Source organism: Dermacentor andersoni, chromosome 2, assembly GCF_023375885.2.
Source record: "Dermacentor andersoni chromosome 2, qqDerAnde1_hic_scaffold, whole genome shotgun sequence".
NCBI classification, from domain to species: Eukaryota; Metazoa; Arthropoda; class Arachnida; order Ixodida; family Ixodidae; genus Dermacentor; species Dermacentor andersoni.
This window is the reverse complement of record NC_092815.1, coordinates 27,794,407-27,811,036: the sequence shown is the minus strand read 5'-3', so window position 1 is coordinate 27,811,036 and position 16,630 is coordinate 27,794,407. Positions and strand designations below refer to the sequence as shown.

The following is a 16,630-nucleotide window of genomic DNA, read 5'->3' as shown; positions in this document are numbered from 1 at the left end:
GTATGTTTTCACGCATGTTCAGGTGTTTAAAAGTTATATGCCAAAATAATTTTGCAACTTAAAGATTGTGTATCTAAACTGTGATTGTTTTTCCTGTTTTGAATGTGTTGGGACCCTTAATCCGCCCATAGGCCACTCTCTTTTCGAACTTGGCCCGACTGGGTGCGGCAGTGTAAAGTTGAGTTTTCAGGCCACTGTGTCGGAGCGCTTCCTTGATGCATGCAGCCACGTAGCACTGGTCCTGATGGCTGGCGACTGTAGTCACCCCATACTTTGGTTTCATTTTGGTACAGTGCACAGAGCTATTCTTTAGGGCAAATCGCACTTACACTCTCGCACATGGACTGCACAAGCTATTCCATCCGAGTTCTAGAGTACAATGGGTACAGGGATATGGTGAGAATCTCGTCTACTTGACCAACCAGATGGTTCGCTTGCCATTCCACGAGATGACCATCAGGTTCCCCTCATTCTGACCCTTGTGCTTACCTCCAAACCTGCAATTGTCCTCGGAAGCAACACATAGGCCTAAAGTACCCATGTGTCTGTTCCCGCCACCTTAACCAGGCAGAAGTAGAATCTCTTCAGATGGTTTGGGGTACGGTTGCTTCATAGCTTTCACCTGAGGCTAGGTACCACCAGCTAGAGACCCTATGACATGTCTCAAGTTCATGCTCACCTACAGTGGATCTTTAGCTGCTATGCCCTGGGATTCAGACTAGTATAAGGTACAAGATGCCTGGGGCGGGGGGGGAGGTTCAGGCACAAGCCCGCCGTACGAGAAAACTAAACAGGTTGGTCAACAGATAATACATTCACAAAACGTTGTAATATGTGCACAATAATGTAGAGCTACATGCTTTTCATCTTTTTTTATTCGAACTGCCTGTTGCAAATGGTACAAACAACTATTAAAGGCACAACTTTGCCTTGTATAGGCACACCAGTGGCATCCTGACTTCTGGCTACAATTTATTTTCAGTGGAGATGGCAAGACCGAAAAGGACTTTCCTAAGGGTAATATCACAGATTACTATTGTGCTGTCTGGAATGGCTTTATGGCCCTTGTGTTATCTAGACAAGGTATCAGCACGAGCTTTTACTGCTTCGTTGTTTGCTTCGATACAGCTTTGAATTGTTACGATTATCTGCCACAGCTCAGGAAGACATTGCCTTTGATTGACTTCAACTGGAGATTGAATTGCCTTCCAGCGTTATTCTTTTCCTCTTCTTTCTGCATTATGCTTCAAAGTTTGTACCTGAGAAAGGCACCGAAGAGCAACAAAGGAGTGGTGACTGGATGGGTGGGCCATGTTAGCAGCCACCACTTCCCCTTTGATAGATGACTTGAGTGTGCATGCACCTGCAAACTTTCACCCTTGAGTAACTCGTGATCGATTTCCTAATAGTGGGTGTCTACAGGCTGCGCCTCAAGTCTATGACATCATAGACAGGGAATAATAGAAAGACACTTGAAAACAGCAGGAGAGAACGAGCTATCTTGAATGCGAGATACTGGGCACATTGCTGCATTGCAGCAGAATAATATTTGACTCGCATGTTCATAGCACATTGTCTAAAAATTGCAAACATTTTCTTCCTGTGTTCAAAAAGTATTGGAGTGCTCCTTAACAAAGCTTGATTTATGCATGGGCTTCCACTATCACTGTGACCATACGAAATCATTAGATGTGCAATTCAAAGGTCTGTAGCAAAACAGAATCAATGATCCAAAAGTTTTGTTTCTTATTCTGGCATCTATAATCCATGTCCTTGAGTGAATGCGAAGAACACATGTGCAAATGCTGGCCAGCTTCACATACACATAAAGCTTTTGGTGTGCAGCAATACATGTCCTCTCGTATTTATGCAAGCCAAGTCTAATCTCATAGAACACGATTCTGCTGCACTATTCCACAGCATCTGATTGTTCGGTGTGCAGCCTTATAATCGTCCATTTTTTGTCCTGGCAATCCTTGACTTGATTTGGGCACCCTGCAGGTAAGGGAGAGGCACATTCTTATGTAGGAATATTGCGAGTACTAGATCTGGACAGCATCATTTTCCACGTGCACACCAGACGTGCCAATTCCAATAAAGAATTGGTGGCTTTTAGGAAATCTGCATCTTATGGAGATTATATAAGTGTAGGTGTACACGGTACTCACAGACACAAATTCTCCTCACAGGATAAGCTGTGACAGTGCGGTCAAACACTAAAGACATCACTGAGAAAGTTTGCCATGCTTCTGGCTGTTGCTGGGCAGAGCGGAACAACAGCGGATACTGCTACCACAGGTTTCCAACATGCTTTCAGTATACCATTCAAAAGAGCAATAGCACCAGCCAAGTTGACCTCAGACTTAACCTTTGTCAAGGAGTCAACGGGACACTACTGCGTTCAGTCGCTAACAACATTGTGTTGAAGGCCACCCAGTGGTTAAAACACCATTTCCAACTGCAAATTCTTGAGCGTTCATTAATGGGAAGAACACAGGAAGAGCAAGAAGGTCCCCAGATTATCATACTGAAACAAACATCACTGATCCTGAGTATGAAGTTGAGCATGTAAAGTTTAGAAGGGATGTATATGAAAGCACACAGCTTTTCAAGCTCAACGTACGACACCGTAGCGTCAACAGTTGCAGCTTGCTGAACTTTAAGTTGGGCGCTCTTGCCATCACCGAAGACATACTGGAGCTCACCACTACGTTACCATCATATAATCTTTATGACTTGGGACTCGGGTCTTCAAATTCTCTATATCATGACATTCCTTCCAAGTGGACAATGGTCAGTCGCATTTGAACAAAACCAAACTGTCAGAGCTGGCCTGGTGTCCATCCCTTTTATGTCTGTCTCAAGGTCAATGGCAGGCACATGGCATATTTTTAGCAACAAAAAGCATTATCCATGCTAGCACCACAACGTATCCTTAAGTGACTTTTCAGTTATTGGGAGTAAAGCTCCTAGAATTGCATCTTTTCATGGGGCCATCACCTTCTGATGTTATCAAGCAGATGACTGGATTTCTGGGAAGACCCAACAAGCATCTGGGTTTCTACACTGGGTTTCTACACTTGCAGACATGACATCCAGGCCTCATATAAAATAGTACAGCAACTTCGAAAAATTAAGGTTCCTCATGATAATCATCATAATGCATTAGTTCAAATTTTATGCCAGAAGCATCAATTTGGCAAAAAAGCAATAAATATAGAACTATGTAGAAACTTACACAATCTCTCCTCATAAAGCAAGGCCAAAAATTAGTGATTGTTCTCACATCCCATATTCCAAAATTGCAAAACAATAGCAATAATTGCTCTCCTTATCGTGATGCCCTTCTGCATGATGTACAGCTTCGGGGCAGAAACAAAATTGTCAACTCGTATCCCATAGATCCTCTACCAAATACAACTTATGCTGTGCTTGATGTCTTCAGCAGGAGTTACATCAAGTGGGGTGACAGAGACTTGCTCCGCTTATACAATGCAAGTAAATTCTCTGGCATATTTCTTGCTCAAAACTTGCCCACCGACTTAAGTGAACTGTGGACACTCAAAAAGCATGCACACTTTCCTGCATACATGTGCAAGAACAACAATGTAAATTTCCCATTCGTAAACGTTCGGTTAGAACCACTCTTTAGTGTTACCATGTGCATGGATACAGTGTACAGTGACAACATTCCACATATAGATGTGCACAACGTATATGGACTTGAACATGCACATGTTATTTCTGACATTCTCACATGTCAGCATCACAAATACCCAACTTTTCTAGCAAGTGCATCAACACATCATGGTAGTGGGGAGATATGGTGGTCACTATGGAACAAACTATGGGGCAATGTGGTCCATGCTTCAATATGCACAGGTGCATATGACAGAGATGTCCCTCTCTATGGAGTGCCTATGTACGGATCTGCCATCTGTGGCACCTATGGAGTTGTAAGCTAAGAGCTCTGTGCTAGGTGGTGCCAACTGATGGCCTTCAATCCCTTCGTGTTCACTACCAGGAGAGCTGGCCAAGCACACGCTGACCCTTATTCACTAGTCCAGGTGCGAGATATCGTCAGGCTGGCAATCCAGCTGTGTTACAGCACGCTCGACTATGTGTACAGCAAACTTGGGCTGTGCAGTACAAACGGACACCCTTTCCTCAGACCCCTGTTTCTTGAGTTCCCGAATGACAGGACTGCATGGAGAATCACAAAACAGGCTGGTCCAGGCTGGTCTTCGGACCAGCCTGGATGGTTGCACCTGCTGTCGCACAAGGTATAAACAAAGTGGATGTATATTTCCCAAATGCAGGGTTCTACGACTTCTTCAGGTACGCGTACATTCTGGTACAAGGTGAAAACCGATGGAAGAGTGTAGCAGTGACGGAGTACCAAACACCAACCTATCTAACCATTGATGGCAGGCCACATCATGGTTGTCAGGAGGCCAGACATCGCAGTAGCACTGACACAGAGGCATCGTGTCTCGCTGATTGTGGCAGCAAGACAACACCTTGCGGACAGTGATTCTAAAGAAAATGATGTTCTTCTGGCCCGAAGTGAGATATTTTTTTAGTAAAGCTGAATACACATCACCTCTAAACGATGTACAGAACAAGGTCAATAAATTAGTATGGCCAAGAACAATGGCACAGCATATAAAGGGCATTAGCACTTTCATTTGAAACAGAATAATATAAAAAAATAAAGTCTTGCAAATGAGAAAATTCTATTGGTGAAGTTTAATTTAATAGACATTTAACTCTAACGGTTTTTCTCTTAGCAAAGTAGCAGTGTCCTCCAAATAATGTGGATTAAACCCTTGAACTCATTTTCCAATAACTCTCTCTTTTTTTGTACGTGTGCTTGTAGTCACTATAACTGAAACTGATAAATGAAAGTGCATTAAACTACAGATGTGCTCCTGTGTGCTGTGGATTAGAGTGAAAACAGAGCTAGCCGATATTCTAGTTGACATTAAGACGAAAAAAATCGAGCTGGGCAGGCCTTGTAATGGGTACGGCAGACAAACAGTGGTCTATTACAGAATGGATGCCAAAGGAAGGGAAATGCAGTCAAGGATGGCAGAGAATTGGGTGTTCTGTAGAAATTAGGAAATTTACGGGCATAAGAAGGGATCACCTGGCGCAAGACGAGGGAAATTGGAGATCACTGGGAGAGGCCTCTAACCTGCAGTTCACATTAATAGGTTGATGATAATGAAGATGCTTCTTTAAATGTTACAATCATCTATTGAAAATGTGATGTATATTCATTTTTCACTCAGATGTGTTTCATTTTCATACAAAATTGTTGCAACTTTGTCAATTAGATAAACCATAACAAAATGCTTCACAATAAAAGCGTAGGGCAAGTCCTGATACTGTGAGGCTAATGTAAATAATCATTCAACCCCACATTGCGGCTCCTGCAGGAAGCATTTGGCTTAAGGCAATCAATGTCAGGCATAACACTCAACTTTATTCTGTAGCTAAAGGGTTCAAGTGCACCATAAGGTGATATCTAGGTCAGCCAGATGCATTAGCCAGTTGTATTCATTTTCCTTGTTTTGTTTTAGCTAGTCCATTTCCCGAGGTGCAACCAGTTCTCAATACCTTAAATAATTTATGCTAATTAGGACGTCATCTAGCAATACAGCAGCTGCCCTCACATTTTGATGTAGGTGTCAGTGACAAAATATTGACGAACATGTTAGCTTTGTAGCACCATCATCATCTATCTTTTAGCATGCACTTATCTAAAATTCACACGAGCTATACCTACTACTTCAGAAGTCAAACGTTCATTACATTAATAAGTAATAATTATTGCAATGAAAACTAGGAATCCCAAGCCTCATAATAATAGTCTGTTCAGAGATCCCATGCCCCATAAACATTCGTCACCTGTAGAACATAAAGCATATAGCACACTAGTGAATGGGTACGTATGTGTGTCTGGTTGCATGCACATACACACACCATACTACCTTGGTCTTCTAGTGGGCTGAGGTGGTCCTATGCAGAGTATATATCCTGGTAAACTCAGACTCAGTCTTGAAATGAGCATTTATTGCTTGCATGGTAACTGTGTTCAATAACTTTCACTTATATCCTTACAGGTGAACTTTCCTTTGACAGTGACTCATCACTTTCGAAGAACACCGGCACCACAGTCAAGTTCAATTTTTAGAAAGAACATGTGCAATATGGCATCATGTATCAGTGCTACCTCTTGAAAATATTAACCCCCGATTACGTGGACACCATTATTGAAAAAAAAAAAAAACATTAACATAAACAAGTTGATAATACTTGGACTCCCCAGTAAACTGACAAAAATAATGGTGGATAACACCTGCAGTGTGCTGGACTTCAGCTTTACATCCAAACGAAAAGTACTGATTATGCTAAATATGAGTGAGCAATGCAATTTAACTTTTACATGCACACACTTACTGCGCATAGAAGCAATACTAAAGACATGATCATCCTTGACATAATGCCGGTGTACCACGAGGCCTAGTTCTAACATGCTTGAACACATCTTTTTTTCAAGTTTCATCATGAACACATGCAGCATCAAACATGTATAGAGGAAGACAGCATGTGACCTAATTATTTACATGCCATTGATAACATCATGTCATACAATACAATTCATTTCTCTACAAATAAGGGATGATCTATAAGTACCAACTTTTGTTTCTTAAAAAAAAAGTAATATACTGACACCAAATACCTAGTTGCACACCCAAAACCACTCCACTTTATACAATCTTCAATTTGGACACAGAGAAATGTCAAACGATATAGCATACACATGTACAGAAGGCATATTGTTGATTTCACATATGCTTAGAATGTGACTGTGTGTGTGAGCAATTGCATCTCTGGTCTTTGAACACATCTATCATATGAAAAACCACCCCTCTGAAATAAATATGTACAAGCACAATTTTGTCTTAAGAGGCACTCATTTTTCTTGGCACAATTCTGTTTACATCAACAAAAGAAAAGTAAACAACTTACACAAGCAACTGACATGATTTCTATTTTACATAAAAATTAAATACTCCCCTAATATGCATTAAAGTTAAATATTCTTTATGGTGTTTGATTAGGACCCGTTTTCCTTGCACCACTGTATGTACACTACAATACCCTTAAACATCAACTTTACAATCAGTATATTATATTACACCAATTTGCTCATGGAATCCTAAAGTGCAGTTCACTTACACTTCATTTTATTTTCCAGTTTGCATTATAAATGCAAAAATGCACATCCTTGTTAAAAAATGATGGTTGATTTCTTACCGTGCAGAGAATTCAGAAGCTGCCCCCCCCCCTTATTGCTCATAGTAGTGCAGTACACTCTTCACTGCAACTTTGCAAAAATTCAAATTTTCGACCAAGTAGACGGCAAGACTGCATGCTAACAATAATCTACTCATGCTGCTCAGACACATGATAAGCGAAAGAAAAATGAAGATGTAGCCACATGGAAGCATTACTTCTAATGCTGTTCACACATGTACGTATGTGTAACTTGCACTTGAAAAAAAAAGAGAGAGAAAGAAAAAGCATACAGAAGGTACACCAACCTGTTTATACAACACAATCTGCAGAAATGTGTTCACTTTCACCAAAATTTTTCTTCGTAAACATTTCAGTTCAACTAGCCATCCAAGCATTTTTGAAATGTGCGAATAGGGTTACAATCGTGTAAGTCTGAAATGGTTTTTGAGAGCATTACATTATTACTGCATGCATCGAAGATGTGGTCATGACTTTCTCAGTGAAGCATTACTTTTCTAGGCTCAATGTGAAACCCTTAAATGCACTCATATGCATTTGAAACTTGCACACACACATTAAAAAAAACAAGAAGAAATGCATGATGTAATCACGTGTATGTTGATGGTTGCCACCTCTTCCTAACAATGCAAACACTATGCAACGTTGATGCACTCAGGACATCTGTTGAGCTGATATGGGAGCTGTCCTGATGTTATCAGCTAAATAAGTAACAAAAAAGAAATTCAGATTGCACAGTAACTTGTGTATTTCGTGCTAACACTATGCAGTAACATTCGGCTGAGACAATCATGACCACATATTATAACACACGGTTACATTTTTAAAAATCACAGCAATGGAACATAATTCCAGCACTGACTGAAACATGCTACAATAACATGCAGAACTAAAAGGCAAGCCTTTTCGATATTGTCAGCAACATCAACTGAACACACCTTCTAACAGACTTAACTCACCAACACAACTAGTATCTACACCTGGCTAAAGGGGACGGCAGCAGATACTTATGAAGCAGAGTGTGACAGTTTAACACGTAACCTGTGAGAAATATAATTTAACATTTATAATTACACTCAGTTGATAGTCGTTCCCAAAGTCTCTTTGACTGCTACATGTTAACCTTGCCCTGAGCATTATAAGGCTTTGTCTGCCTATTTGTAAAGCAAAGAAAGATGTACTCCTAGCAACAATAGAAATTTATGTACAAGAGCATTATGCACTTCAAATAAAATAAATTTGTTTGTGCTGGTAAATGAGTCATGTATGCATACATAAATCATTTTATCCCATTTTTTTTTTTTCTCATGGAATAAACATCTGATGAATATGTGCACAATCCTATTTGCATTTTCTGCTGACCTTCGTCAGCTCACACATGCTTTCTGACAGTGTCAGCAATGTGTCTATTCAACTCGACAATAATGGCATCCTCCTTGCTATAAACTCCCGAGCTGAGCAGGGTGTCTCGCTCCTCAATCAGCCTCCGCATGTGCTCCATCCACGAGGAACTGGAGGCTGACGCACCGGGTGGTGACTGTTCCAGCATGACAGGTGAGCTGGGGTCTCGCCTTTGACCTTGCAGAGATGGTGCTGTAAGCTGCAATCCTCCAAATGTTTCTCGCATAGCTTCCACAGTGGGTGCGCAATGTGTTGGCGATGTCTTCTCTGGCGTCACAAATGATGCCCCCTCATCCGATGGGCTGCATGAAATACACCAAGGTGTTAAAGAGCGCTTGGCCGCTGATGTAGCAAAGTTGTTAGAGAAAGATGGCCCTATGTCATGAGGTGCATGTGCTGCTGTCACAAACATGACATTGACGAACATGCGACCTCATGCAACATCAGAGAACTAGACATGGGGGAGGGTGGGAGGTTGGAATGAAGATCCAATGCATTGTTAAAATCTTAATGTTGCATAGTTTGTTTGAGTTAGCAAGGTAGCAAAAGCAGCGGATGAGTGCCATGGCACGGCCTGTGCTTAGCAGTCTGTGTTACGAGGTTGACAGCAGTGTTTGGTGCTTATCAAGAGAAGGGTGAGGAGAGGTGTATGCACAGAGACGTACAACACATATCTAAATACATTGAAAGCTTTTGTATCCCTTGTACACATACACATTCTTGGGATTGGCAAAGAATGGCCACATACCCAGTTGCACATATCCGGTCACGCAAGATGTCTATTTGGCAAGAAACATTACTTGGTTACTGACCTCAAACTTGGAGATTAAACAAAGAAAGCTTCAATTTAAAAATGCAGAGTGTCTGTGGCTCAAGTGTGGAATGAAGTAGTGGCGCCAATGCTGCAAAGAGGCTAGTGAAGGATGGTCACAGCAGCAGGAAAAGCAGCCTGTCGAACTAAGGGTCAGGGCTCGTGCCTGTGTATGGTGCTCCTGCGGCTGTATATCCCAAGCTGGTTCGTGCCTTTAACAGGGCGTCGAACTGAAAAGTTTTCGGTTCGGTTTGAGTTCAGGTTCAGCCTTCTGTTTATTTTCCAGCTTCGTTCTGGTTCAGCTAAAAAAAAACAACATAATAATAATAATAATAATGGCCGCACACGCGAATGTATCTGAGTGAAAGAGTTTATATCTACCTATATGTGAAAAATAAATTCATCTATGGTATCATAATGTCTGGTAAATTGAACACACTGTTACTGGAGGTGCGCAAGCGTACTACAATTTGTTTTCAAAGGGTACACCATGTATCCCAGCTAATGTTGACCAAGCTGTGTAGTGCCCATATACACCCTATATAATGCCCAGTGGCTTCCATTCAGTTGCACCTGTAAACCGCGCTACTAAACCTGAGCACGCCTCGATCGTTGAGACTGAGGGACCAATGAGAAACTAATCTGTTAAGATTTGGTAACGACACGGGCCAGTGAGACTGGTGCTGCCTTTATAACGGATGTTCTGTACTGTAGAGCCTGCAACCAAATTCTACCAACACATCCATGCAAGTTCCGTTATTCCAAAAGGCTCAAACTCAGACTCTGCCACACATTTTTTGCATGTGTGAATTAACATGCTTACCACATTATGGGCTGTTGAGCCATCTTGAAGTTTGATGTATAGTTGATGGAGATCAATTACTCTATTGCCATGTGGCACAGCACTGAAAAGGCAGCTACAAAGGTTGTGTTTCTCCTAGCTGTCTCATTTTGCTCGTCAGGTTACATCAACTTGCACCGATGGCCCAGTATCGCTTCAAGTACCTGTACTAAGCAGAGCAAACTTCTGCCACCCTAAAAATTTCTTGGAGTTCTAAATAAAAATATTTACTTTGTTATCACCCCATATGTATCTGTTGCCAAATTCACAAAGCTTCTCATTTGTCTGCGTTCTTTGCCATTGGCAGGTCGCCTTTACTGATAGTATGTACAGCATCAGTATTGGCTGGAATTTTCTATTATGAACAGTTCTAGCATGATAACTTTATTTTGTATATGAGCCCTGGTCTGTAGATTCAACAGGGGGCTTTTTCTCTCTCTTTCTTTCATTCTCATTGTCACACGAAGCATTGTCACATCACACGTGATGCCAAACGGAACCGTAGAGAATGTACGTCAGGAATTTTAATGCTATAGGTTTCTTGTGCATAGTTAGATTATAACTGCAGCCCAGTTGGCGGTGTGCAGCCTTCAACTATAAGCACCCTGTACTTTCTAAAGCGAAGCAACATACCGTTTTACTTAGTATGCACCATTTTGCCACAAAGGGTCTAGCAGATGATCACATTGTAGTTTTTTGTCTGTTTATTTAGAGAACTAGTGAACACACCAGCCATTGCAGCACGCACAGCATAATCATTTCTTATCATTCCTAGTGTTTGCTCTGGGAAGCTGACTTTCAGAAGTAAGTTTTGGGGAAAGAATGCAGTGCATGATGAAAACATGACATTAGATAATTACTGTAGATTTTATAGCTTTACAGGAAAATGAATGCACGCATACCTTATAAAGTACACTGTGACTGTGTGTGGCTAGAAGGGCTTGCTGGTTCTCAAAGCCCATATAATAGCTTTTTACCTCTACCTATTTCAGCAAAATATTTTCTTACTGGCCAGAAAAACTTCAGATAGAGTTGCAGCTATAAATAGAGAACAAGGATCACATTAGAATTGGTATAATTCCTGTCACTCCCCACAGGCTGGTACTTATCCTTGCCCACAGAGGATTGTGGTGCTTTAGCCACGCTCTAACACATGCTCTGGTCTTGCGAAAGAATTGAAGACACGGCAATCAAGGACGCGTCCAGGTGGGAGGCTCCACTTCGCAGCCCCGACCTGGATGAACAATTCTGGGCTGTCCAGCAGGCTCACGACGTGGCCATGAGGCTTGGCCTTCCGGTCCTGACGTGGGAGCGGCCTGCTTAGTGGTTAATTATCACTACTTGCAGGACCAAATAAAGTTTTCCATCCATCCATCCATTTCTTTCTTTGTATCAGCAAAGATGACGATCTTGTATTTACAGTCAACAAAATAGCGAACAATGTTACAGCAAATTTAAGCAAATAAAATATATATATACAGTTAAACCTTGATATAACCAAGTTTGCTTCGTTATATCGAAATTTCGTTGTATATAAATTTGACATTTTGTGCAAATAAGTACAGTCACCAATCGATTTGTCTAACATGAGAAGGGGCCACAAAATTTACCGAATTATCAATAATGAAAAAAAATAGCAAATTTGAATGAGGAAACAATACATTTTGATGAATTTGCGAGTCGGCAACAAATGAAACGGTTTCATGCCATGTCGAAGATATCTTTACATAGGTGGTACTAATTACCGTATTTACTCGAATCTAACGCGCACCTTTTTTCCGATAAAATGGGTCCAAAAATTGCATGCGCGTTAGAATCGAGTACGACCCTAAATCAGCGTTACTATATCGTCATCAGCATCCGAAAAATGGCCGCCTCGTACGTGCTTCTAGCATACCTGCCGTAGCTTCCTCTATGTGCATACCTCCATGCTGTACATGTAACCAGGCGCTGGTGTAACCTAGTCTACCACCTGTATTCCCGTTTTCTGCATTTATTCAATCAGCATGGAAGCGCCGACTGCGAAGACATGCCAAGTCCACCATGATGCCGCATTTAAAGGGAAAGTTATCATGTGGACGGAAACGGACGGAAATTGGGCTGCATCACGGGCGTTCGGAGTTCCCGAAACTTGCGTGCGGGACTGGCAGGAGAATATTTTTGCCAGCAAAGCAACAAAGAAGGGTTTCAGTGGACCGAAGCAGGGCCACTTCACTGAAATGGAAGAGCTGTTTGCGGAATACGTGTAGCAAAAGCAGCGAGCGGCACAGCGGCCTGTGACGACTGATCTGCTCGAAGTACGGGCGATGCAGTTAGCCCTACAGAAAGGGCTAATGCGGAGTGACTCCAAAGCGAGCAGGTGCTGGCTATCAAATTTTATCAAAAGAAAAGGCTTTTCTCTTCGAAGGCGGACTGGGATATGCCAAAAATTGCCCGAAGATTATGAAGAGAAATTGCACAGTTTTCAACGGGACTTCTTGAAGCTTCGCGTAGCTGACGATCACGTCACGTTGCCACCCAAGAGCAGTGCGCTTACCCTTGTCTGATGCGACATGGAGGACGACGGCGAAGGAATTGCTGAGGCGAGGTAATCTCCCCACGGTAAGTGCCAAGCCCGAGTCAGAATGGTTGGTGCTTATCCGCACGTTGTGTTGTTCCTGTGCTTCTAGTGTTGGTGGTCCCGTTATCTCAAGTTTCCAAGACATGGTGTGAAACGCTCACTCGTGTTGTGACTGCGAGTTCACGGTCATCCAGTGAGATCTGTTAATGTTTGCTTGAGCGCATGACACCAATAAAACTATGAGCCCTACTTCATGCAGTTATCTCTTTGCTATCACCATCAATGCTCTGCCTTTCTGGCAAAATTGTGATTTTCTTGTGGTTCTTTTTTTTTTTTTTCTCAGGACAAATATCAACATACTTTTACACTGCTTTTAATTTGTGGATGCTGGCAGCAGGGTACTAAGCGCAGTTAGCTATGGCGTCTGAGATTTATGGCACCGCACGACTTAACACACACAAATCTTGGATACTGCGAGCCACATCGATTGCTGTCGGCGTGATCAGTGCCGCACGCACTGGCACTCATAACTGTGCTATTTTGGCCCGACCTTCTTCTAATTTCTTTATCACTGCTTGCTAACAAGATAATATCTACAAGGAATGCTCTTGGAAGTTGTGAAGTTGTTTTTAATGATGAAAGTTTAAAACCTTAAGGCCTTGGCCTACCGGTAAGCACTAGCGCCGAAATATTACTGGTGCTGGGTTTACACAATGATTTAGAAAAGCTCATAGAAGCATATACCACAGCTCAATACACAAGACTAAAACAGTCGATCACAGGTAGATACATCCTGGAGAAAGTAAAGACCAACCTGCCCATATAAGGAAAAGACAAATGTGACATCATCCCGAATGAAATCAGGGACAGACTCATCATTGCCCCACTCCATAAAAACCTGCATCCAACACATCACCCGGAAAGAAGAAGAGAAAGAGCAAAATCCCATTACAGAACACACAAAGACGATAGACGGGTAGTATACGCGGACGCTGCCTGGTACAGAGGCAGAAAAGCCACACTGGCAGTGGCCACCAATTTGCTCGAGGCACCCAAGTCCATGCGATTCCATAGAAGAGGTGGAGGAATGCGCAATAGCCCTAGCCCTCAACATAGAAGGTGAAAGAACAATTATCAGTGATTCAAAGACAGCAATTATTAATTATGCAAGTGGCATAATATCCAAAAAGGTCCTTAGACTGCTAAATTCAATATCCAGAAATGTAAGAAAGGTTCTGAAATGGGCCCCCGCACATTCAGATCTCCCCAGCAACGAATCTGCCAACGCCCTCGCCCAAGGACTCTCATACTGGATTAGAGGACTAAGTGGAGACGAAGATGAAGTGAGCAAAAACACCACAGAACGGCTACTCAGCGACAATCAAATCACAGAGCACTATAAACTCGGTAGACAGAGATATCAAGGACATAAAGAATTAAATAAAAAACAGGAATGGGTATGGAGGAGACTGCAAATGCACACGTTCCCAACGCCAGCCTCTATGCACGATCCTCACTGCAACCTTCATGGTGGCGACGCAGGCCTCTTCCACATAATTTGGCAATGCCCCAAGAAAAAGCATGTATTAAATATCAAGTATGAAAACAACTGGGAGACCACCATGGCTAACTCAGACCTGGAAACTCAATTGAATATCAACACTGCGCTGGAGGCCACCTCTGTCCACAGAACTGAGGTCCCCTCCAGCACATGATCGAAGGGGTGTAGCAAACTCTTGCTAATCATTCCAAAGTTTGGAAATAAAAGTTGTACTCTCTCTCTCTCTTGAATCAACATAATTCACAATTTAACAAAGTTTTTCGCTGCAAGTACAACTTCGTTATATTGAGGTTTAACTGTATTCATAATGGGGTGAAGTGGAGGGCACTTATTGACACAGTTTTTACAGCATCCTGTCTTGGCACTTCCAGCATTGTTGTTTGTCTGTTTGAACAGCTGCTAACTATATGTGGTGGAAAGGGCAAACAAAACATATACTGTAACGAAGAAGAGTAGCCTGCCTGCACCATCGCTACTGGTATGAGCTCGTGGTTGCTGCCCTTGGCCGAACGCTTGTGACTGCTACCCATTTGCCTGCGCCTGTTGCTAATAAATTTCTTAGCAAGTGGTGGAGGTGCTGGGTTTCGACCACCCTGGAACTTAGGAGTCGCACTCTACCCGCCATCATGCCCGACGACACATGCACTCCTCCAACGGCACTGGCCACCCTGGTCTGTGCCGGTGCCTTGCATCAGCGAGATCCCCCTATCTTCTCCAGCACAGATGACAAAGACGTTGAAGATTGGATCTCCTCTTATGAGCAAGTGAGTGCCCATAACCAGTGGGACGATGTTACCAAGTTGAGAAACGTTGCATTCTATCTTACGGACGTTGCGAAACTATGGTTTCTAAACCATGAAGCCGACCTCACTTCGTGGTTGGTCTTCAAGACCAGCTTTACTCAAATTTTCGGTCGGCCAGCAGTACGAAAGCTTTGTGCAAAACAACTTTTGCGCACACGATCCCAAGAGGCCGGAGAGAACTTCACGAGCTACATTGAGGACATTGTCGACCTTTGCAAACGGGTGAATGTGTTGATGAGAGGAGGAGAAGATCAAATATATAATGAAGGGTATTGAGGATGAGGCATTTCAAATTTTATTATCGAAGAGTCCTCACACTGTCGCGGAAGTGATAGAATTGTGTCAGAGTTACAACGAGTTGTGCAGGCAACGGCTTCACACCCGACGTCCCACTCCGCCTGCTGACTCTCTGTCAAGCCTTGGAGTCCACGACAACCATGCTGCTCTGTTTATAAAAATTCAGGAATTCGTTCGCCTAGAGGTTGCCCGCCAGCTATCTTTGATATCTTCTATCCTGGAACCACCACCTGCTTTGCCTCCTACGATCCACGACTTCATTCAAGAGCAAGTATCTCACGCCGTTCCTCCAGCCGCTCAGCAGACACCAGTCACTGCACCTCTCACTTATGCTGAAGCAGTTTCCCGACTTTGTCCACAAACGCTCTTGCCACCCTCTATGCATCGACCGCCGTCATTTTTGCCGCCATCTATGCCGTTTCATGACTGACAGCATTTTCCTCCTATGCCGCTGCCTGACCGACAGCATTATCTGACTCCTCAACCACGACTCGGTACCTTACCCCCACCAGTGGCGCACCTTCGACGACCACCAAATATGTTTTGCTTGTGCTGGTGCTGGTCACGTGGCACGCCATTGTCGTCGTTGCATGCTTCCTCTTCGGAACATCCGGCGAGTGCTACCTATCCCCGCTCCATTTTCCTCTTCACCTTCCAGTCTTCCTACCTCTTCCTTTTCCCCTGACCGCCCAACCACGTCTACCCGCCGCTCACCATCTCCCCGTCATCGCTCGCTTTCTCCGATGCACCGCCGTCCTGTGTCCACTGTGCAGGAAAACTGATGGCCACAGTTCCCGAGGCACGAACTGCGTCCACGTCGTAATGCCTAAGTCCTCGTACCTCTGCAGCCAACGTAATTGAACTGTCTGTCGAAGGAATCGCCGTCCTTGCACTTGTAGATACAGGAGCCGCCGTATCCGTAATTTCTGCCGAACTCTGCCGCACACTACGAAAGGTTTTGACGCCTCTCTCAGACTTCTCCCTTTGAACCGCGAACGCTCAAAATATTATGCCTCTCGCTGCCTGTACT

At 43.1% G+C, this 16,630-nt stretch overlaps 1 protein-coding gene and 2 pseudogenes across 1 annotated transcript in view; 2 read left to right on the top strand and 1 right to left on the bottom strand.

Annotated features, from left to right (window-relative positions):
- Positions 1-339: 339 nt before the first annotated feature.
- LOC126542177 (lysosomal alpha-glucosidase-like) lies at positions 340-3,230 on the top strand (annotated as a pseudogene).
- On the top strand, positions 2,753-4,414 carry LOC126542527 (uncharacterized; annotated as a pseudogene).
- A 2,304-nt stretch (positions 4,415-6,718) lies between these two features.
- The window catches only part of LOC126542518 (centrosomal protein of 120 kDa-like), a 54,116-nt gene continuing 44,204 nt past the window's right edge, over positions 6,719-16,630 (bottom strand). Inside the window, exon 20 of the mRNA XM_050189630.3 lies at positions 6,719-9,029. Coding sequence (XP_050045587.1) covers positions 8,699-9,029 — 331 coding nt within the window. The 3' untranslated portion in view covers positions 6,719-8,698. The remainder of the gene's footprint in view (positions 9,030-16,630) is intronic.